We start from the raw sequence: 25,941 nt of genomic DNA on the forward strand, positions 1-25,941 counted from the left end.
CATGTAGCTAGGTTTCATAATATGTATTGGATTATAAGGTTTTTATTTGGTAACATGGAAGAATCATATGCGCTATCCCTTTTATTTTATTCATTTTTAGAATCTCTTATGTGAGGTATTTTACCATTCTTCATAAATGTTATGTAACATGTTTTGTAAGTGCTGCCTATGTTTTATACTGGTTGCAATTTTTATACATGATAACAGAGAGAGTCAAGTTATCCCCACACATTTTATTTTTGTAAATTAATTTTATCCTATATATTTCATTTTATCTTTACAGTGTTTGTCTCATCTATCACTGCATAATTATCTTTCACACTTCTTTCAATAGCATTTTAAGTACTTTGAATTTATTAGTACATATACATATTTTCTACATAACTATGTTTCCCTGATCATGGCTTTGTAAAAAAGACAGATCTTTTATTTATGAGGTAGCATCTTGTGATGTATTGTCTCAATTTGTTATGCTGCACTATTGGCTGTATCAGTGGCAAGTTTTTTTGTGCCTTCTGGTTTTTTATCAGTTGCAATACATATGCAAACAAAGTAATATATGAGATAACTGTTGCTATGTTCTGTGTGAGTACCTAAGCCAGTGAGAGACCTTCTGACATATGCACTTTTCCTCACCAAGTGACGGCAGGAAACAAACACACACACACACACACACACACACACACACACACACACACAAAGGTTTAACTTATGCAAGCTTTTGGAGCCAGTGGTCTTCCTCCTGACAGAAGAACTGACGGGAAGGAAGAGGAGTGAAGAAAAAGGAATGGAGAGATTTAGGAAAAGGGGTGCAGTTTAGAAAAGTCACCCAGAACCCTGTGTCGGGGAAGACTTACTGAACAGGATGAGAAGGAAATACAGATTGTTCAGATTGTTAGGGACTGCATCGGACAAGATTTGAAAACCTGAGAGCTTAAAGGTGGAAGACAGGGTAGTATGCAAGACAGAGATTACTACTAAAACATCATGCATCATGAGTTAATAAGAGTGAAACGCTAAGTGCATTGTATGTAACAGAGGTGGGGGAGGGGGGGGGGGGGGACACTGAAATATGAACAGGTCAGGAAATGAAAGATGTAGAAAACTAAAATGGACTGAAGAGAGGAGTAGTTACTGTGAAGAAATGCTGAGATGGATGGAATTAACATAGATTAAGGCCAGGTGGGTGGTGAGAACCAAGGACATGTTGTTGCATTAGTTCCCACCTGGGAAGAATCCAGATGGCACGTGATGAATCAGGCACTGAGGTAATGACTGTCATGCTGTACAGCGTGCTCTGCAACAGGATATTGTGTGTTGCCGGTATACACCCTCTGCCTATGCCCATTCATCCTGACTAACAACTGGGTGGTAGTCATGCCAATGTAAAAGGCTGAGCAGTGTTTCCATAACAGCTAGTATATACCTGTTAAATGACTGGCGAGTATCCCTTTGATAGTATATGTTTTGCTATTTACAGGGCTCGAAAAGGTGGCAAGAAAGGGTGTTTCGGACAAGTCTTGCAGAGGGGATGGTCACAGGGAAAGGAGCCATTGAGTAGGGAGGTGGGTGTGGAACTATCCAGTTACATTATACTGTCAAAAACTGATTATTTTTGTTTTTATATGTATTTTTACACTACTCTGCTACAAATAAATTTTCCTGTTGTGTCTCCTTGTATCTTACAACTATATTATCATACAGAAGGCTGCATGTTATCAACAGACGTAAAAAGATGTTATGATAAGAAGCTTACAACTGTTATTGCTGGAATGTGGTATCTTTGGTAAGTGCACAGACAGTCCAAGTTGTGAATGAATTTTAGCACCAATTGCCTTAGTTAACATGTAAACAGGGCCTAAGAGCATTGATTTGTAGTGATTTATATGAATGTTGTTAACATTGGTAACAGTTCACATAATTTTCATCATTTTACAACATAAGAGGCTTTGTCCTCATTTGATGTTACTGTATTCCTACAGTGAAAAAACTTAGTTTTGACAGTGACATGTATACATGTAGGAGGATTTTCAAGTCTTATGTGCCAAAGCAAAATGTTAGTGATGTATTATATTCACTATTTTTGTAATGTACTACTGCCTACATGACATGTTTCTGCAGTTCTCTATATACACTCGGTGCCTCATTTTTGTATTCTTTTATCTTTTGTAGTACACCGCAAAAAAGTCTCAAAGGCTGAAACTGCAATTGTGAAATAAATAATTTCTACAGTCAGCAGTGAATAAGACGTCCTTTAAAAAATTCTACTTGACTGTGAACCCCAACCACATGAAGTTAATGAATTGCAAAATATCTGTATAGACATACATAAAAAGAGGGCAGCACAGTTCAAACATTTTTGAGGTGTTTTATGAGATTCCGAAGTATGTGGATATTTTTCTCTAGACTCTCAAATGTGAGTAATTCTCGCCCCTTTATGTAACATACGTATGGAGTATTTTTATTTCATGGCTTAATTTACAGTCTATTCAAGCATGCAACTATGCATGAATATATTCCAAATAATCAATTTTGTATTTTTCAAACTGTAGAACACTCATCTCAGTTTTTATATCCATTGTGATAACTCGTGACGACAAAATGTACAGCATCTTATCTCCTCTACCATCTTTTTAATGAAGCCTGAAAAACCCAAATTTTGGACAGGTGTTATCTTTATTCAGTGTTTCTCATATATCTATTGAAAGGGTATGTTATATATACATATTGAAATCAATATCAGCTCTTGGAGATGACCGTGCATTGCACCATGAAACTATTACACTTGCAACTTCATGGATCAACAGCACACAAGCCAAATTATGAATCATTTATACACGGTTGAGGGGAAAAGGTATGGAGATGTGATAAGTAAAAAGTCATTACTCTTACACAAAATGTTGAGGAAAGAGTTTAATGAGAACAATAAAATATATTCACATCATTATTAGAAGAGACTCTGATGTCTCAATTGTGTATTTTTCACGACTAATAATAAACAAAGTTTTTTTTATTTTTCCTTTCAGGAAAAGCCTATTACACTTCTCTACAAATTTTTTAAAAAATAAGACGTGTTAAGTACAACTTTATGACTGCTGTGACAACTAACAAAACAGAAAAAAAAATCTGTTTTATTACTTACAAAAAGTGCTCCCTAAAATTATATGACTGGAGATACAAATCACATTTTCAAACTTCATAAGTTAAATTTTAATTTTAGGCCTAGCCCCAAATACTGTGAGAGTTGTTGCAACCTTCACATCATCTACTTTATACATTCATGGTTACTTAGAGGAATGTATTTTAAGTATAAACACCGGGAGATGCTTGACAATAAGCGCCAAACACACAGCATTTTTAACACTGTGTGCAAATACTAACAAAAAAGTCCTATATACTTGTTAAGTACCATAGAAAAATAATCACAATAAGAGCATGGTGCACAAAAACAACACAACTGTGCAAAATGTTGTCACTGCTTTTAGTCATACCCTTAGATATAAATTGCTTACAGCCTAGAAATCAACCTTATTATAGGACTAAAGTTGCATTTTTTAAATTCATTTTACAAAAGTGTCCCAGCATCTAAATATCACCACAAATTTTTATTTCATGTGTTGTGCCTACAGTCACTAAAGCCAATATTCTATGATGCCTGAAACCACATTTTACATTTATAGGCAAGCTGTTTCCCTTTTTTTGTGGAGGATAATTTTTCTACTTAAAAAGCACCTCTAAAAAATTCTTACTCATGGCACACAGTTTTTGTATGCTTTCTGTGTGACCCTTGTGTGATACTGTGACACAGACTTTAATTATGCTCCAATATTTCATAGCAAAATAAAAGCCATAGCGTGTCAAGAATAATTACTGCAGCACAACATATTGTTGATCTGAGACTTGGGTCACTTAATTTATTGAAAGCAGTTGCCCCTTTCCTTTAAACATAAAATAAAAAAAGTATGGCTCATTGCAGAAACTAGAACTGTACGACACTCACACGAAAACTGGGAACAATTATAATCATTACTGAGGCAAAGATGCTGCAGTGAAGGATTTTACGTAGAGCTAAAAAGAAATTAAAAATTAATAGAAGAAGAGCAGCCGTTCCTGCGCACTGCCAGACAAAAGTCGCCAACCTCTTTTAATCTTCAGATATTGAATTATGGCACGTACGCATATCAACAAACCTGCAAAAAATTAATAAATACAGAGAACTTAATGATACATCCACATAAACTTCAAATAGTGGCTGCAAAATACACTGCCTGACCAAAAAACAGAAGCACCCAGAAGGGGAAAAGGGCACAAAATGAAACTTCATCTGTGGGAAGATATGTGATGTTATTCAGTGGTTACAAAACTGAGTTAAATCTACAAAGAACTTGGCAGTATGAGCCAACTTATCGCTATGACGTTGCATGCCTCTAGACTGGATGCACACACTGATTTGGTTGGGAAGGGTACCATAAAGCTGTTGTATCATCTTCTGAGGCAAGTTGGCCCCACAACTATTGTGACTGGTCCTTGATATCCTGGATACTGGCACTGGCATGGAGATGATGTCCAATCTGGTCTCACACATGCTCTATCGGGAACGGATCTAGGGACCTTGCTAGTCACGAGAGTACCTCAACATCACACAGATAGCTTGTAGAGACAACTATCACATGTGGATGAGCATTGTCCTGTTGAAAAATGACACTACATTGTTGCATGGGAGGAAACCCTTGAGGACACAGGATGTCCGTGATGTACTGTTGTGCCATCAGCGCACCATCAGTCATTACCAGTCATGACCTGAAGTCATATGCTATGTCTCCCTACACCACAAGTAATACCGCTGCACCTATCCAAAACATTAGAAGAATAGGATTTCTCCCCAGATCGCTGCCATATTTGCTGAAAATGGTTATCTAGGGTAGTGCGGAACTGTGATTTGTTACTGAACTCAACACACGCCACACACAAACAGTCCTTGCTTCTCGGTCACAGGACCACTCCGACTGCATCCATTGATGTTGGGTTGTCAATGGCAATTTACATGTGGGGCAGTAATTCTCTAGTCTGGTTACAGACAGTCACTGACTAATGGTGTGGGATGACACAGAATACTGGATGGAGTCTATTTCTTGTTCTTTCATGGCAAGCAATGATGCAAACGGCCTACAATGTGCTTGCTGCACAATAAGGCGATTCTCTCCTGGTGATCAGACTAGGTCGACCAGAACCTTTATGATGAGTGTGCCTGTCCTCACATTACCATGCCACTGTCACACCTGAATGCCCCACAGATCGGCATATTTCATGATTCAACCAGCTGACCATTTCTGACCATTTGGAGACACAGTTTGAGGGCCCCTAAAACTCTCTCAGGTGCTGATAACACAGTCATAAACAAAACATGTCCATATGGGGAATCCTGGTTTGATTCCCCATACCACAAGGGATTTTTTCCTTGGTGGGAAGGGGTGTATGCAGCCTCATGAGGCCAACAAGGAGTTACTCAACTGATCAGTAGCAGTTCTGACATCAAGGAACCTGACAATGACTGGGAAAGCGGTGTGCTGAACATGCACCTCCACACCTTATCCAATGATGCCAATGGCGATGATGCCATTGGCAGAGGATGACACGGGCCAGATTTGCCTGTCTAGTACCAGAATCTGGAACTTCACTATCTATATCCTACACAAATATGTGGCATCTCCATGTCATTCAATATGACCACACACCATCTGACACTGTTCTTGCCTTTCATATACCCTACCAGATCTGGTAACAACACTAAACATTAGAAATAATAATCCACTCCAGTGGATGTTCTACCTGTCACAGAGAGTTGAATTCTGATCATTTACATATGAGACAACAGTGTGTACTTGTATGAAGTTATGTTAACATCCAGCCATATCTTTTGGGTGCACCACTTTTTTTTTTGTCAGTTACTGTATCTGAAGCACTGCAAATCCTGGGTAATACAAGCTACAAATTACTCCACCCCTCTCTATTAAATGGAATCAAAGAATTTTACAGTTTTTCTACAATATTCTATTTAACAGTACAGAAAGATTCAAACTCTATACGAAAAGTAGCTTACCAAAAGTCATGATTATCCACCACAACCAACTATTCTCACGTGAAGCCAAGTCTGTTGAGTGTTTCACAATCAAGGTCCACTTGGCAAGTGAAAGACCAAAACCGGAAAGAGCTCCATATCTTGCAGCAATTGTGTGACAGAAGCACATCAGCAACAAAAATCCAATCCAGTTGAATAAAAAAGCAACTGAAAAAGACAAGTATTCTGTTGCAATAAACATCCATTAACTGCATAAACATTTACAAAGAAACATTTTATACTGTGTAAAAGTGCATATACGAGATTGAAAGGAAAGAGGAGAATGAGATATATGGGAAAGAAAGAAATAACAGTTGTGAGGAAAGAAAAATGAAAGGAAGATGGAACTTAATGTTCCAATGGCATCGAGGTCATTAGGAACAGAGCATACGCTCGAATTGTGACAAGAATGGGGAAGAAAATCAGCCATGTGCTTTCAAAAGAACCATCCTGGCATTTGCCTGGAGCAATTTAGGACAATCATGGAAAATACAAATCTGGATGGCCGGATGGAGGTGGTTTGACCCTTCATTCTCCCAAATGCGAGTTCAGTGTGCTAATGAAAAAGCCACTAATGGTTTCTGAAACGGAAATGCTTGTACTGTTATGTAATAACATGCACACATGTTAGAGATTATGAACCTGCTCCTAAAAACTTTACTACATTGGTCACGATTTATTTGAACACTTCTTCTCAAATTTTCTCCACATACAAAACAGTAAGACTATCATCAATATTATCCAATCATAACATACAGAAAAGAGTAACTAAAATGAAAATTGACCGGATACAATAGTACATATAACCACACAAAACCAAACAAGGAAATGTGCCCATGGAATAGATGAACAGATACTGACGCACCGGTTGTAAGGACAAGAACTAAGAACGCAGTACACTACCTGACACCAGATCTGTTCACCATCCATACGATTAACATAATGGAATCTCAGGTCTGTGCGGGAGTCACAGAATCCTTCAGTGTGTGTGTAACCACTACTAGAAAAAAAACCACACACACACACACACACACACACACACACACACACACACACACACACACAGAGAGAGAGAGAGAGAGAGAGAGAGCAAGTTGATGCAGAGTATGAGATAATGATGCTGGGTGTACTCCCCTCCAATTAAAAGTCACTGATATTGTGCAGATGTCTTTTATATCAGCCCGAGGATGAAACTTCTTAGCAGATTAAAACTGTCTGCCAGACTGAGATTCAAACTGATGGACCTTTGCCATTTGTGGTAAAGTACTCTACAAATTGAACTACCCACACACAACCTGTCATCACAGTTTTACTTCTGCCAGTACCTTGTCTCCTACTTTCCAAACTTCACAGAATTCTCTTGCAAAACAGTCCGCCTGCTTAGCTGAGTGGTAAAGTGCTCGCCTCCCATGCAAGTGGGCCCGGATTCGATTCCTGGGTGGGTTGGAGATTTTCTCCACTTGGGGACTGGGTGCTGTGTTGTCCTCATCATCATTTCATCCTCATCACTGGCGCACAAGTCGCCCAATGTGGCATCGTCTGAAGTAAGACTTGCACTTGGCGGCTGAACTTTCCTGAATGGCGCCTCCTGGCCGATGATGCCACATGCTCATTTCCATTTTTCATGCAAAACTTGCAAGACTAACACTACTGGAAGAAAGGATATTGTGGAGACATGGCTTAGCCACAGCGTGTGGGATGTTTCATTTTGCACCCATGTTAGAGATTATGAACCTGCCTCTAACAACTTTACTACATTGGTTACAGCCTGTATGAACACTTCATTTCTGGAAACATACCCCAGGCTAAGGCAAAGCCATGTCTCCACAATATCCTTTCTTCCTGGAGTGCTAGTCCTGCAAGTTTGCAGGAGAACTTCTGTGAAGTTGGGAAGATAGGACACAAGGTACTAGTGGAAGTAAAGCTGTAAGGACAAGTTATGAATCATGCTTGAGTAGCTCAGTCAGTACAGCACCCTCTTGTGAAAGGCAAAGGTCCCAGTTATGAGTCACGGTCCAACACACAGTTTTAATCTGCCAGGAAGTTTCATATCAGCACACATTCCACTGCAGAGTGAAACTTTCATTCTGGATACCAACAATGTCCAATGGCTTGCAGAATGGTCTATCTCAGACAGTACCTGAATTGTGTCACACAAATAAAAGATGTCACCAGTGACCTGAGCATAAACCACATTGGCTGTTCTATCTTGGACCATCATGATACCCAGGACTTGGAATCCCTCAAAAGTTTGGTGACATGTCTCAATCAAAATGCAAAGCTCTATCAAAATGCAAAGCTCTGTCAAAATTGTGCATTGTATTCAAAGACAAGAGCACGGAAGAATGAAAATCATGGTCAGATTCAGTTTTGTGCAGCAGCTAAGAGTTTCTTTCACACAGTTTCTTGTTAGGACGACTCAAGGGAAACAGTCAGTCAATTCAATTTTTATGTCCTGGAGCTGTGGATAGAATGTGTGCCTATAATTTGCATAAATGCCAATTACTTTCAAGCATTTACTCTCCTTCTCATTTTCCTGAAAACTGTTTTCTATAGCACCATGCACTACTTATTACCTACCTTCCAGAAGAGAAAATCTTTAGAATGATGCTAGGAATGTTGGTCTTATAGTAAGAAATACAGATATTTGTAAGATCAGTATCCTCACATTAACCAGATGCTGCATTATCTAAGTTAACATATCTCTGCAAGCAGGAGCATTTCATGCCATTTTTTGAATTTTGTTTGGTTATACGATAAAACGAGTAATAATCTTGATCATTTTGAGCTCCACAGCTGACATGTACTAATATTAATGAGAAACACCATAGCCATATTAATACACATTTATTGTCACAACTGCTTTCATTGGTTACATCATCATCACCATGTCATCATGTTGCCAAGTTGTGTCAAAACCATGTTTTAAGAGGTCTAGCCTTTTTGTGTAACATCAGAGACAAAATCTATGTGACAATCACCTATAATATTCTGCCGACTGCCTGGAAAAGCATGGCGAGCAGTAGGTGCATGTGACACGGCATGTTGTATACACCAGACTCTGTGAGCCTGCTATACTTCTGCCAGTAGGTTGGTGGAATGTTTGTGTGATCGTCTTTTCCAGATTTTGCCTCTAATGTTATATATGACATGGTATTGACATAAATAGGCTACCTCATTTTGAGCTAATGAATGAAACAGGTTGTGCCAAAATAAATGTATATCAGTAGGGTTATCACACTTTTGATTGATCATTAATATTAAAATTATAAGGAAATATGATTAAGATATAGGCAGTCAAATTTTGAAAAACAACTGCCAAAATTATAGTAGATATCCCATAAGTAATGCTCAGTGTTTTGTTTTATTTTTAGAATAAAAGTGTGAAATAAAACTATTTTCATACTAGAGATATGGATGTCATCACTGTTTTTGCAATGGTAAGTATGCACTTGAAGCTACTCTGAAGACTGACTAGGTGAGAGTGGAACTGGTAATGTTTGCTTTCTACTATGATAAACAGAAAGACTAAATGTCAGCTCACTCTGGATATCAACAGAACAGAATGGAAGGCAACGTCATCATCAAAGGGAGGTGTGCTCATACAAGATGAAATGTCAACAAGATGCCACCTTGTTTAGCTCAGTACCAAATGATGACAGTAACATCACGAGATACCACCCACGGCACCAAAAGCCTGAATATAATGAAACAAATAAGAACAGTTTCTTAATGGCCAAAGAAAACTTAAAAATGGATGTTCTTTACAAAGTTTGTATCATTAATGGATGAGAAGACAAACAGGGAGAATATTGTCCAAATATAGACACACAAAAACTGCAAACAATATTTGGAAGGCAATATAAAGAACCATTTTACCTTATTCCTAGTTTACTTCTAAGTATCAAATAATATCATGAACTTCTGTATCGAAATACTCTCCTTTAACAGTGCTGAATCCTTATTGGTAAAAAGGTTATTTAATGAAACTTCTTTCAGCAATTTGTGGTATCATTTATGAACAAAACCAAGATGAAGAGACAAAAGCATGATATCCACTACTATAACACAAGTGAACACAGCAGGAGTACGGTGACTTCCGATGATGTTAGCAGTCAACATATTCCGCCTTTTCGCACCTGTCTCCAACTACTAATCAAAATGCAAGCGCTATGTCTAAGATATCTACGAAAAGTACAGCTCACCTAAGAAAGATGTGAAAAACATGAAGTCTGTTCCAAGAAGACCTGACCCATTTTCGTTGTCAGCTGCTTCAGTGTCAATAGCAAGAAATGCCAAAGGTACTCTGCTGGATTCCCCCTGTAAACTTTTCTCTCGCTGAACTTCTTCATATGTAGGTAGCTTTGCTCCTGCATCATACGGAGGAGGTGCAGAGAAATCAGCCTTTGGTGGAGGGATGTCATCAGTCTGAAAAGAATAATAATTGCACTGCAAATATAAGGTACAAACAGATGAATATTGTTCATACCACTTCCTGACAAGAGAGTACAAAATCTTCACTTTTGTATATTTATAATCACACCTGTTTGATAATGTAACACAACTTGCTAACAATAAACTGTACTGCTCTAGTTTTGTTTGCAGTGAGAGTTCCCTGTAGAAAACAGTGGTAGAAGCTTCTCAAAAAAATGGCGGGAAAAACAGTTACCTACAACAATTGATGATACTGGGAGAAGTGAACCAAAAGTTGCTGTTCAACTGATATTTCCTCTCACGTGATCACAAATTTAGAAAGTACTCCTAAAAATGTGAAAATATAAAAATTTCAGGCATGTATTTTCTTTATGTAACAAATAAGAAATTTTACACTACTCAATACAGACACTGATAAATTTAGAAAGCTGCAGGCAGCTCTCCAGCACACAAATTACGATTTTACTTTTAGTAATAATGATTTATATGATGAACTTCTGATAAAATTTATTGATTTCTGAATGAGCTCAAGAAACTTTTAACACTTGACAACCAACAATAAACTACATAAATGATTTAAGTTACCTCTTATCTCACACACAAAACTGATTTTCCAGATCATTTTTAATCTGGTTTCTCTCATCAGAGTTACTTGCAGATGATACTAACATTGAAATAAGTAGCAACTCAAGTACAAGGATTAAGAAACAGCTGCTAATCAATTTTTCACTAACATTATTAGAAGGTTTGAAGATAATTCACTGTCGTTAAACTTTGAAAAGACCCATTATATGCAGTTCAGAATCTGTAAGAGATTTCCTTCCAGCATGTGTATAACATAAGATGTGTAGATCAAAGAGGCTCAAAGTGTTAAATTTCTGGGATTTCAACTCGATAATAAATTCAGTTGGGGAAGGGCATATTACATAATTGCTTAAGCACCTAAATAAGTCCGTATTTGTAGTGAGAATGATGTCAGATGTAGGAGACATAAATATAAAAAAAACTCGAATACTTTGCTTAAATATAAAAAAAACTCGAATACTTTGCTTACTTTCATTCTATTATGTTGTACAGGATCATATTCTGGGGTAACTCATCAAACCAATTTTATGTGATAAAAATAATTTGTGGTGTAAATTCAAGATGATCATACAGAAACCTGTTCAAGGAACTTTGTATCTAACCACTGTGTCTCAGTATATTTATTCCTAATGAAATTTGTTGCAAGTAATACATCTCTATTTCCAACCAATACCTCAATACATAGTGTCAATACTAGGAATAAGAACAATGTAGATAAAGACCTAAAATAACTTACCCTGGTCCAAAAAGGGGTCCAATATTCAGGAACACACATTTTTAATAAATTGCCGGCAACCATTAAAAACTTGGTCTCAGATAAAGCATGGTTTAAACAGAGTTTGAAAGATGTTTTGATAGGCAACTCCTTCTACTCTATAGATGAATACCTTAACAGAGACTGTTAAGCCAGCTTAAGTAAAAATTTCAGTTTTGACAGCACTTTGTCACAACTGGTATTTTGTGTATGATAGATTTATTAATATTGCATAACAATGTTTTGTTCTGACGGCATGTTTACGCTGTAAATATTAGCTGTTCCAGTTTACCGCATAGTATTCACCTATTTTGACAATCTACTGACAAACGATCAGGATAGTAAGAATTATATTCAAATGTTTTATGTTTTTATGTTATACTTTCTGACATGTTGTAGTTCCCTCAGAATTTTACGAAAGTCTGGAGACACTTGTGTTCCAGCCGTTTTGAACACGCATTATTTTAAAGTAGGGCGTAAGGATGAGCATGGGATACTGCACCCATTTATTGTTTGTGCAGGCGAAACTGGAAGGGAGATAACTCATTGGCGCTGGCAAGTGTTCAGCGCGACCTGCCAAGAATAATTAAATACGGCCCGGAAAGTCCGTGGCCGGCTGCAAAGAGTAATGTAGCTTTGTATCGTTGAAAAACAAATGGAGTGACTTGAGATAGACTATTCATTAGACACTGAACTGCTGTTCAGAGTATGTGGACTGGATGTGGGAAGTCAGCCACGATAAAAGCTTATGTATTAATTGTGTTCAGAAATGGGTAATTAACTGATTCTGGGTGCCCGGTAATGTGGGGGCTTACATTATAAAGTTTAGTTGTTTTTTGTACAAAGTGGAAATAAATATGTTCTGCTGCATTGAAGGATATTCCAAGAGTAGCGCATTTTTTAAATAAGAAGAGAGAGAGCGAGAGAGTGAAAATTTCCCCTTCCTAGCAGTGAAATCTTCGGAGAAGCGTCCGGTGCTAGTAGAAGACATCGGCGCTGCAAGAAAGCAGAACCAGCATTCTTCAACAAGTAAGTCCACGAAAATGCTTAACATTACACTGGGCCACCACAATGTTCCACACCCCATGAGAATAATCTCATTTTTTTTGGGTCTATGGAATGAAAACTGAATCTAATCTAATCAATTATAATGGCACATACATATAATAGAAGCTGCACTCTTATATCTTCCAAGCTGTATATATACAAACAGTTCAATTCTCTTGACAAAATTATCAAATGTTGCATTCCATGCATGAAGAACCTGTTTCAACCATATATAGCCTTTTTGAATGTGTGAAGACTTTTTTTTTGATCTGCGACACCTTGAGGGATCTTTATTTAGTTCCTCGTACAGAGCAGCATTTTTGACATCCATTTGGTGTATATATAGATCCTCTTCAACAATGGTTAACACCAGTGTTCTAATGCAGCCAAATATGAAATAGGCACACACATTTCATCATAATCATAACCCTCTCTCTCAGGACAGCCTCTGATTGCAAGCCTACCTGATACCTTTAAGTATCTCCACCTTGATTATGTTTAATTTTGAAGACCCATTTGTTATCAACTGGTTTCTTCTCTGCACTCAGTCAACCCCTTCACCTCATTAAGTTCCAATGACTTTATTTCTTCAGTGATAACTTACCTTCATTCATTTTCATCATGTCTCCCTTGTATATCTTCATATCATTCAGAAACATAATCAACAAATGGTTTGAAATATTGTGTTAGGGGCATAGTTCTGCATGGGTTTAAAACGAACAGTGAGAAATTCATAAATGAAATAATTATAAGCCTTTGAAATATAGTTTTACAGGAGACTTAAAGATCGGATGGATAGACAGAATAGTAGTTGAAGGAATGGTTGATATAATAGTAGGAGCAGGCTGTGATATGAGTACACACAGCAAATTGTCAAGGATGTGGGATACTGCTGTTATGTTGTGAAGAGGTTAGCTGAGAAATGTGACGAATTGAGATCTGGGCCAACCTAACCTTCAGACCCTTAAGAAAAGCTCAATTAATGTAGGCTGAGCTCAGACTGCAATGAGAAGAAATTATTAACTGTTCACTTAGAATTGCCACAAGGGTCAAGAGGATTATCTAATAAGAGGCACTGGCTTTGACCTGTGATGTAATGTTAACGAATGTGGCAAAGTCATCTCTTGGTGCATACTTTTACAGTTCGGTTGTTAGTTGGCAAAGCCAATAAATGTGAAAACCAATTGCCTAGTTACGGTGACAGACTGATCTGCAGTTTACCCCGTTTGAAAAAAATCACCACTGATATCATATTATATAACCATGTTCTTTATGACATTTGTTGCATGTTTCCTGTGTCACTGGTCAAAGCTGCCAACTAATACTAAACATTCCTCTTTGTTTGCCATTATGTGGTGGCTGATGGTAGTAGATGTTGTGATAAAAGTTGAAAGACTTTATTTCAGATCAATATTCATTTGCTTCTGCTCCTTACCAACATTAGTTTTCAATATTGTGGGCAAATAGTGACTTCATTATACATATCTATAAATTTAAACTATTTCAAACTCAATTACATGCAATACTTCTGTGACTTTTTCGTATTACATTCACTTTTATTTAAGAGTGCACAGACATACTGGAAACACTATCATATCTGTTAAATATGTGTTACTACATTGGCTGCACCGAAAACGCTGTCAGCATTGACCAAGGCAATTCGACTTCTATTGGTACAGCTACTTCCCTTAGCCTATGTGCAGTAACTCTTCTTAAGAGTGAATGTTCTGACAAAAATGATTCCATAAAAAAATTAATATTATTATACAAAAGAGAACTTAAAATTAGTAAGTCTATGTCCTCTCCTGCAGATCTCATACTACAAATAAATACACGGTGGCACAAAAAGAATGCACGAATTCGTCTTGTGTAGTGCCAGTGGTGGGAGTGGAATGGCAGGGTGGGCGACATCTTATTTTGTAGGTTACAGTGCCCAGTTTCAGTAACAGTGGCGTAATGAACAGTTCACCACCACCTCTTTGCTGTTGAACATTTCTTCAAAAGTAATGAGTCTACGATCACAGTTCAATGGCTTTTCCATACGCACTTCACATGTTCCATGAAATGGTTCGATACTTGATTGCAACACAATACTGCATTGGCTTGCCTCTTTTCGCACAGCTGGATCAGTAATGAAGCAGACATCCTCACGTGGTTTGAATGCAAGGAAATGTCGATAGAGTAAAGTCCTTGCTGCTCCACTACACAGCGAGCTCCAACTCTGGGCTCGTCTCGTCGCTCAGTGCAGCACATCCTGAAGGATGAGTTACATTTTCATCCTTACAAAATTATGATCATGCAGAAGATTCACGACTGTGATTATGATGAACAGAGACAGTTTTGTGAGAGAATGCTTGTTGTTCTTACTGCTGATGATGTATTGATGATGAGCAATGAAGTGCACCTTCATGTATGTGGTTATGTAAACAAACAAAACTGTCACTACTGGGCAGCAGACAACCCACAATAAGTGCAGTAAAAAATACTGCACACTGCAAAAGTGACAGTGTGGTGTGGAGTGTCCAAAGTGGGAGTCGTTGGGTGTTATGTTTTTGAAGTAGGCAGTGTTAGTGTAATAGTGAGTGCCACATGTTATGTTGCAATGCTACACAATTTTGTGTGGCCACAACTGGACACTATAGGGATAAACATAGTAGACATGTGGTTCCAACAAGATGGCGCCACAGCTCACATGGTTAATGATTTGATGGCAGCTGTTCGAGAAACATTTCCCCAACACATGATCTCATGTTTAGGCAATGTCCACTGGCCAACACACATACCAGATCTGCTGGTACTGTACTGCAACAAACCTCACACATGCAATGACCTGAAAGTTACAATACATCAAAAAATTACTGCTGTTTCACATGATTTATTTACGAAAGTGATGGTGAACTTTGAAGAAAGAGTGTTAACATGTATTCAGGAAGAAGGTCTCTATCTGCCTCGCATTATCTTTGAAATGTGAAAAAGTGACAATTTGTACATTGGGTACATTACCAACTGTAGTGATGTGAGTACATATTGTATGTGAGCGAAATACAGCCAATTATACTAGTTTGAAATCCATGTGTTCTTTTTGCACCACACTTTACTGCCTGTTCTTCACATTGGTATACTGGGAACCAACAACTTTGAAACAGTCATCAACACTAGTAAGGGAAGGCTGTCTTCAAGGCAAAAGCTGGCCTGAAAACCCCAGTGCTTCGCCAGGCATGGTCCTGGTGTAGGCTATGTGGTATGATGTAGCCATATTTCTACCTTAAAACTGACTCACTCAGCCACTTAAAGAGAGACCTACAGTTTAATGTGGACTTTAAACAAAATAAAACTCAGCATTTTCACATATGAAAGTCATTTCCAGAGGGGAAAGAAGCAATATGTAGAAAGAGGAGGGAGGAGTGCAAGAACAGGGCCAACTGATGATCAAATCTCATCCTTGGATTTGTATTCTGACACTTAAACATTTAGCTACACATAACTATCACAATATTAGTGTGTGAAAAGCAATCTATCACATAAAAATCTGGAACAGAAGTAAAATATTTTCAAATAAAGTAACACTGCTAATGCAATAAAGTTTATTTCACCCTGACTCTTAACTCTCTTTTAGGTCTACGAAGTACATGCTCATTCTCATATATTAAGTGAATGTAGAATCTGCCAACACCAGTCATCTGCTCTAACTGATATTACAGTGACCTGAACAACTCACTGAAATTCACTGTGCATAAAATGGATGCCATAAAAATAATATAGTTATTATCCCATCAACATATTTGTAGCTTTGCTGACTCCCACCCAAACTACCTCCTTTCAACATAATCCAGACTTGTGCCACACTATAGTTCAGTTTGTCACTATAGCCAACATCCCAAATAATATGATAAAGTCCAGCCCATCACACCACTGTATTTGAGACCAAGCAATTGGTCCTGAAAGATCTTTCCACTTCAAGGCTCAGTTATAAATTTTGCAGCCACATAATAAAATATTTAAATGACAAAGTACCACCAACTAGTAACTTTTGTGGTCCAAAGCAAAAATCGCAACACTGTTTTGAAGAAACTTTAATTCTATAGCATGAGAAGGACAAGAAAGGACACAAGTTGCACTCCGTCTGGATGCCTGAGGCCATGATTCAACATGCTGAACAGCAGCCATTTTTGGAAAATGTAAGCAACTGCAGACTGTGGCACACGTTGGAACAAATGATGCCTGTCGTCTGGGTTCTGAGGTCATTCTTGGATCATTCCAGCGACTGGCAGAGAAGGCTGAAAAGCCCAGCCTTGTGTATCGAGTTTCAATGAAGCTCACAATCAGCAGCATTGTTGCCAGAACTAATTGTGGCCCTTTGGTTCCGAGTTGAGTGGAAGGACTGAATCAGAGACTCTGAAGGTTTTGTGACAAGCTACGCTGCGACTTCTTTGACTTGCGCCATAGTGTTGAGAATTGTACAGCCCCCTCAAAATAGGTCAGATGCAAACTGCACATCAGAGGCTGCTACTCAGGTAGCTGACTGTGTGGGGGGTGCACACAAGGGTTTCTTAGATCAGGCGACTCACCATCCAATCCAGATAACAATAGCTGTAGGAAACCCAGAAGTATCAGTGTAAGACTGAAAGAAATACCTCCCATAAGCGAGACTATTAAAATCATAATGATAAACTGCTGAAGAATTCGCAATGAAGTGCCAGAGTTTGAAGCTCTCATGAAAAGCAGTGAAGCTCACATAATATTAGGTACAGAAAGCTGGTTGAAACCCGAAATTGATAGCAGTGAGATTTTTTGGGAAAATTTAAGTGTACATCGAAAGGATAGACAAATGGGAAATGGAGATGGTGTTTTTGTCACAGTAGACAACAAATCCACCGAAGTAGAAATTGAAGCTGCATATGAGATTGTTTGGGCAAGACTCAGTATCAGGACTGGGTATGATAACCAGATCCTCATATCACCCCCCCCCCCCCCCCCCCCCCCAGACTCATCTCCTGATGTAACCGAAAACTTTAGAGAAAACTTCACTTCACTTGTACGAAAGTTCCCCAATCACACTGCAATTACCAGTGGACACTTTAATCATCCAACAATTAACTGGGAAAATTAACAGTTTGTTAGTGGTGGGTGTGATAACACATTCTGTGAAGCTTTACTAAATGCCTTTTCTGAAAACTACATAGAAAAGATAGTTAGGAACCCCACTCATGATGGAAGTATTTCTGATCTAATGGCAAGAAATAGACCTCACCTCTTTCAGAATGTCCACATCGAAACTGGTATCGGTGACCATGTTGCGGATGAGGCAACAATGATTACCAAAGTACAACTAAAACAAGCAGAAAGATGTATATATTCAGTAAACTAGATAAAAATATGGTAGGAAATTGAATATTTCAGCTCAGGGCAGGAGCATTTACAGGAACTCAGGCATAAGTTTAAAATAGTTGGTCATGCAGTGGATAGATATGTACCCAGTAGAACAGTTCATAGTGGTCGCAAACCTCCATGGTATACATCACAGTAAAGAAATTTCTAAACGAACAGGGATTAAGAAACAGAGATTACAGCATAATAGGTGTAAAACAAAGCCTAGGGCTATAGAGGGGGGGGGGGGGGGGGGGGATGCTGAATGAAATGTGTTTGGCTGTCAAGAGAGCAATGTGTGATGCATTCAGTGACTACTGTAGCAGAATACTGTCACGTGATCATTCACAGAATCCAAAGGAATTCTGGTCATATGTAAAGGCTGTTAACAGAACCAAACTTAGTGTCCAGTCCCTAGCAAATGAGACAGAAACTGAAATTGAAGGTATTAAAGCAAAGCTGAAATGCTTAACTCAATTTTCAAATGATATTTTACAAAGGAAAATGCAGGAGAATTGCCCCAATTTAATCCACACACTACTGAATAGATGAAAAAAATAAGTGTCAGTGGTGTTGAGAAGCAGCTGAAATCATTAAAACTGAACAAAGCTCCCAGCACTGATGGAATCCCTGCCAGATTCTATACTGAATTTGTGGCCGAGTTAGTCTCTCTTCTAACTATTCTATCGTAGATCCCTTAAACAAAACCGAGCGAGGTGGCGCAGTGGTAGCACACTGGACTCGCATTCGGGAGGACGACGGTTCAATCCCGCGTCCGGCCATCCTGATTTAGGTTTTCCGTGATTTCCCTAAATCGCTCCAGGCAAATGCTGGGATGGTTCCTTTGAAAGGGCACGGCCGACTTCCTTCCCCATCCTTCCCTAGTCCGATGAGACCGATGACCTCGCAGTTTGGTCTCTTCCCCCAAACAATCCAATCCAATCCTTAAACAAAAAACCATACCCAGTTCTTGGAAAATAGCACAGGTCACATCTATCTACAAAAAGGGGACTAGAAGTGATCCATAAAACTACTGTCCAATATCCACGATATCAACTTGTTATATAATCTTACAACATATTCTGAGCTCAAACATATCTTGAACAGAAAGACCTCGTCAATGCCGGCCAGCATGAATTTCGAAAACATTGATCATGTGAAACCCAACTAGCACTTTTATTACATGACATACTGAAAGCTTTGGATCAAGGCAATTAGGTAGATGCTGTATTTCTCGATTTCAGAAAAGCATTTGACTCAGAACCACAATTACACTTATTGCCAAAAGTACTAGCACATGGGCTATCAAGTGAAATTTGTGACTGGATTGAGGCCTTTTTTGGTACAGAGGACACAACATGTTATCTTGGATGGCGAGCCATCATCAAATGTAGAATTAACTTTGAGTGTGCCCCTGGGAAGAGTGTAGGGACCCATGCAGTTCATGTTGTATATATGAATGACCTTGCATACACTGTTTGTTGCGGGGTTCAGTCTAGAGACTGGTTTGATGCAGCTCTCCATGCTACTCTATCCTCTGCAAGCTTTTTCATCTCTGTAACTACAGTGATCTACATCCTTCTGAATCTGCTCACTGTATTCATCTCTTGGTCTCCCTCTACGATTTTTACCCTCCGGCACTAAACTGGTGTTCCTTCGATGAGTCAGAACTTGGCCTACCAACAGATCCCTTCTTCTAGTCATGTTGGGCCACAAAATTCCTTTTCTCCCCAATTCTATTCAGTACCTCCTCATTAGTTACGTGATCTACCCATCTAATCTTCAGCATTCTTCTGTAGCACCACATTTCAAAAGCTTCTATTCTCTCCATGTTCAAGCTATTTATCGTCCATGTTTCACTTACATACATGGCTACACTCCATACAAATACCTTCATAAAAGGACTTCCTGACACTTAAATCTATACTTCATGGTAACAAATTTCTCTTCTTCAGAAACGCTTTCCTTGCTGTAGCCAGTCTACATTTTATATCCTCTCTACTTTGACCATCATCAGTTATTTTGCTCCCCAAATAGCAGAACTCATCTGCTACTTTCGTTCAACTGCTCTTCCAAGTCCTTTGCTGTCTCTGACAGAATTACAATGTCTTCCACAAACCTCAAAGCTTTGATTTCTTCTCCATGGATTTTAAGTCCTACCCCAAATTTTCCTTTTGTTTCCTTTACTGCTTGCTCAATATACAGATTGAATAACATCAGAGATAGGTTACAAACTCTGTCTTCTCAACCACTGCTTCCCGTTCATGCCCCTCGTCTCTTATAACTGCCATCTGGTTTCTGACCAAATTGTAGTAAATAGCCTTTCGCTCCCTTAATTCACCCCCGCTGCCACCTTCAGAATTTGAAAGAGAATATTCCAGTCCACATTGTCAAAAGCTTTTTCCAAGTCTACAAATGCTAGAAATGTAGGTTTGCCTTTTCTTAATAAATTTCCTAAGATAAGCCTCACGTGTTCCAACATTTCTATGGAATCCAAACTGATCTTCCCTGACGTCGGCTTCTTCCAGGTTTTCCATTCATCTGTAAGGAATTCATGTGAGCATTTTGCAGCCGTGACATATTAAACTGATAGTTCGGTAATTTTCATACCTGACAATGCCTGCTATTTTTTTTTTTTTTGGGGGGGGGGATTGGAATTATTGCACTCTTCTTGGAGTCTGAGGGTATTTCACCAGTCTTATACACTTTGCTCACCAGATGGTAGAGTTTTGTCATGACTGACTCTCCCAAGGCTATCATTAGTTCTAATGGAATGCTGTCTACTCCCAGGGTCTTGTTTCAACTTAAGCATTTCAGTGCTTTGTTAAATTCTTCACGCAGTATAAACTCTCCCATTTCATCTCCATCCACATCCTCTTCAATTTCCATAATATTGTCCTCAAGTGCATCGGCCTTGTGTAGACCCTCTATATACTCCTTCCACCTTTCCACCTTCCCATCTTTGCTAATGACTGGTTTTCCAACTGAGCTCTTGATACTCGTACAGGTCTCTTTTCTCCAAAGGTCTCTTTAATTTTTCTACCCCTAGTGATATAAGCCTCTACATCCTTGCATTTGTCCTTTAGCCATCCCTGCTAAGACATTTTGCACTTAATGTCTATCTCTTTGAGACGTTTGTATTTCTTTTGTCTGCTTCATTTACTGCATTTTTATATTTTCTCCTTTCATCTATTAAATTCAATCTCTCTCCTGTTACCCAAAGATTCTACTAGCCCTCGCCTTTTTACCTACTTGATCCTCTGCTGCCTTCACTAATTTATCTCTCAGAGCTACCCATTCTTCTTCTATTGTATTTCCTTCCCTGTTCTTGTAAATTATTCCCTAATGCTCTCTCTGAAACTCTCTACATTACTACTTTTTCCCAGTTTCTTCAGTTTTAATCTACAGTTCATAACCAATAAATTGTGGTCTGAGTCCACGTCTGCCGCTGGAAATTTCTTACAATTTAAAACCTGGTTCCTAAATCTCTGTCTAACCATTACATAATCTATCTGAAACCTTCCAGTGTCTCCAGGCCTCTTCCACATATACAACATTCTTTCACGATTCTTAAACCAAGTGTTAGCTATAATTAGATTATGCTCTGTGCAAAATTCTACCACGCACTTTCATTGCGCACCCCCTGTCCATATTCACTTATTACTTAATAGTAAAATCAAATACCTTGCAGAGAATGCAGTTATCTATAATGAAGTACTATATGAAAGATGCTCCAAAAATATTAGTATACTACTGGCCACTATTGTGGCCAATGCTCTTAATGTGGATCAGCATCTCAGCATTAAGAACATACCTAAGTTAAACATGGATTTGATTGTAACAGGGCTTGCATTTTACCTAGTTCTGGTTTGTGAGTACCTGATCCAGGAAGATTTGCTTTTATCTGCATTACTGATGCACATATTTTCTATGTTTAGGCATCTTTAATATGTTTCATCATCAGCTGACTTTAAAAACTTGTACGAAAAACAGGCTTAGTTACTTATTTCTGAGTTCCTCCATCGGTATTAAAAGTCACATGTGAATATTGTAATTTATTTTGTTGTATAAATTTAACTCTGTTAAAAGTATCTGAAGGTCAAGCACGCTCAGTTGTCACCCTGATTTTCTCTGTCATGGTTGGAGGCCCATGTGCTATTTTCCATTTATTTGTTATGCAAATCTAATATATTCTATGTGTGTATTTTAAATCTGTACTGAACTGACCAACCATTTGGGGCCTGGGTGCGAAAGCTGGCTATCCTGCATTGCCTAATCCGTGCATTTTAGCTCCTTTATTTGCTTTGAATTTATCCTTTGTTGGTCAATAATAAAAAAGTTACATGTTCTGCTTTCATGAAATTTTTTATTAAATGTCTGAAGTGATTTTCAAGCAGCCAAAATAATTGTTAAATCCACTGAGTGCCTGATTTTATGATGCTTTTCAAATTGAGATGATCTGATTTGTTATAAAATAAAAAGGGAATTCTCTGGAATATACAAAGGACAGTAATTTAAGGTTTTGCTAACTTTTTGTGGTGTTTCCTTGAGCTTGACTGTTCACCATTTTTACGTTACATTTGGCCTCCGTGGCAAGCTTGTCGTCGTTCATGTTAAATTCAACCTCCATGACAAATAAAAACACTGAAAATGATCACTTTCTTAATTCTCAGCACCTTATCACTTCCAGATCCAAGCACCATGCCATTTCAATGAAAGCAGAATGTAGTGCAGATAGTGTGCTGGTATTATAAATAAATTATCAATTTTTTGTGGGGAATAATTTCGTTCAGTGTTGGCAAAGTGTACTTCTTGTTTGGTTGATTTCAAATGACTAAGGTGGTACTGGCTGTGGACACGAGAACTGTACTGGGGATACCTTACCTGATCAAGGGCAAAATCCAATACGAGCTCACGACATGTTGCCTACCTGTACAAGGCAATGTGGCCAAGTTAAGTCGATGTTTGCACAGTCCACTGGACTACTACCTCAAGACTGGTGAGGTGGGTGATGCCTGAACTTTATGTGGTATTTTGCTGCCTGGTGTGCAGGCAAATATTGAGTTACTGCAGGGAACTGTACCTTCTCGTTCACAGGTCTTTAGAATTCAGGGCTATAGGAACTATTTGTGTAACCACATTCAGGCTTTCAGTATGATAAATACAGATTCTAAACAAGTCCCTCTTATTGAATAGCTGCATAGTAAAAGCATTCAGTTACAACTTGATGCCAGTTTGCTGAGTTGGCAAGATACTTCTACGCGGAACGAAGATGGTTCGCTTCCTGACTCTCGGTGAGAGGTTAGGAACATCAGGTAGGAATTGTTTGGGTAAATGGAAAATCTTTAACAAATTAAATAGTGCACTTCAGCCAACAGTACAGAGCATTGATAAGTTATTAATAGACATGAACAGTGAGATTGTAGATATTTTGTGGTTAACCATTTGTTTGTAAAATCAGGCAGAAGTCCTGCAAATTACCTATTCTGTCATATTTCAAATTATTTTCTTGTTAGCTTGTGGTAAATGGAGCAGAATAGTAGCTGAGCCCCTTGATATGGGTGAGCCATTTGTTGGCTTCTGTAAAAAAAATTGCTAGAGGGAAACTTTTCAAGTAGAATTAAAAATGAGTTTTGCTTTAGGGTTTCAATATTGGTGGCAGCAAATAATATTCTACAGGTATGTGTTCAGAAGTCTAGCCATGTAGCACCTTCACTAATAAACTGGAGACCTTTGCTGGGTTAGATAAAGCAGTGGCGAGTATAGAAAACACCCAGTTCATGATGAAAGTGCAGCATTCGCGAACCTAAGTTGGAGATCTTTATAGCAAAAATATGCACCCTGATGATAAAACATGTGGCATCTGACAGTACAACTAGTTTTTGGTGCAATGAACCAGTTCACCTAGTGTGAGACTGTCCAGTACCATAAGCATGGTCAAATGGAGCTGACACTATTGGATGGTGGTTCTCGGTAAGAAGTGCTGTGGGCAGCTCAAGAGCTGCAATAAGGTAAATGGCATTTCTAGCTCAACTTTACCATTTGTTTGTACCACTGTAAATCATGATCCAACATGTGCTTTACTTGACTCTGGTAGAAACATCTCTTTGCTAGTCCGCCTGCTTAGCTGGTTGGTTACATGCTTGCCTCCCATGCAGCGGGCCCGGGTTCGATTCCCAGTCATGTTGGAGATTTTCTCCACTCGTGTTGTCCTCAACATCATTTCATCCTCATCACTGGCACACAAGTCAACCAATATGGCATCGACGGAAACAAGACTTGCACTCGGCAGCCGAACTTCACCGGATGGGGCCTCCTGGCCAACAATGCCACACGCTCATTTCCATTTTTATCTCTTTGCTAGATTATCATTGGTATAGCAAGCATCTTCACATTTGTAAACTTCCTTCTTCACAGGAAGTAACTGAGAAATGTTATGGTTGTTGGTGAGTTGTTTTCTGTGTTAGGCGAGATCCATGTTTATTAGGGATTCACATGCCGCCATAGCCACTATGTTTAACTGTTGTCAAGGAGGATCTGTCAACTAATGTACTGTTTGGTTATGATTTTTGAAAGAAGACAGAATGCATTTTGGATTATTCAAGTACAGAGTTTCTTTTCAAGTTTCAGCCTAATGAAAGATATTTTCTGTTGAATGGCGTGTAATGTTAAAAGACGGAGTTGTTACTTTTAATGTAGCTCATCTAAGCAAAACTGAGCCCCATCAATGTCTTCAAGTGCTTGGAAAATTTACTGATGTCCTTACTGATAAATTAAGGGTCAAGGATAAGACTCAGTCAAAATTCAGCTCACTGATCAATTACCTGTCACCATTCTCCCCTAGTGAAAGGTATCACCAAAGTACAACCTGAAATGGTACTTTAATCTGCTTAATAAAATGTATGGAACATGAGATAATGTGGTACAACTGAAATTTAAACATAACATTTAAAATACTAGGAGAGCTTCATACAAGCAGAACCTCCCAGCTGCTACATGCCTAAACTTACAGTGTTACATTTTTAATTACTATATCTACTTTTTCTTGTTCACTGAACTGTTTGCTTATTTTGCTCCTTCCCAAGACTTTAATTACATTTAATTACATGCCATGTATTTTGCATGTTCAGACTGCATTTACTTCATCCTTCACTATTGCTCCTAAGAAAGGAAAAGTGGGCACCAAGTGTTGCTGTTTCAATGAAGAATGATGAATGGAGTCATTTTTTGAGGAAACAAAGGACCAGAAAACTATTTACGAGGTATGCAGCACAAGTGTTGCCGCTTTGAAGAATCTTTGGCATCATTACCAAAAAAATCTATCAAAATATTAAAATTTTTTCAAAAGTTATGCCTTGCGGAATGTATGTCTTCTATGAAACAAAACTAAAAAAGAAAAAATTCTCTTGATGAAAAAGATGCTGGAAACGAATCAGTTGCTTGAGCAAGTTACAAAATAGTGCACAAGATGGCACAATGAGGAAAACCATTTACTGATGACAGCTTCATCAAAGAGTGTGTGATGGAAGCAGAACATGTGTGTCCTAAGAAAGCCTGTTTGTTTGAAAGTGACAGCTTCTGGCAAGTTAACTTGTTTGGAGAATACAGAAAATTGGAGAGAACATTATGGTACAGA

General features: G+C 38.4%; 1 protein-coding gene across 1 annotated transcript in view; it reads right to left on the minus strand.

Moving 5' to 3' along the window:
* Window positions 1-2,886: 2,886 nt before the first annotated feature.
* LOC124621981 (NEDD4 family-interacting protein 1-like) overlaps window positions 2,887-25,941 on the minus strand; it is a 59,439-nt gene continuing 36,384 nt past the window's right edge. The window contains exons 3-5 of the mRNA XM_047147518.1: window positions 10,324-10,546; window positions 6,101-6,286; window positions 2,887-4,190 (exon numbers count right to left, since the gene is read on the minus strand). Of these exons, the coding sequence (XP_047003474.1) occupies window positions 4,087-4,190; window positions 6,101-6,286; window positions 10,324-10,546 (513 nt within the window). The 3' untranslated portion in view covers window positions 2,887-4,086. The remainder of the gene's footprint in view (window positions 4,191-6,100; window positions 6,287-10,323; window positions 10,547-25,941) is intronic.

This window comes from Schistocerca americana, chromosome 7, assembly GCF_021461395.2.
Source record: "Schistocerca americana isolate TAMUIC-IGC-003095 chromosome 7, iqSchAmer2.1, whole genome shotgun sequence".
In the NCBI taxonomy this organism is placed as follows: Eukaryota; Metazoa; Arthropoda; class Insecta; order Orthoptera; family Acrididae; genus Schistocerca; species Schistocerca americana.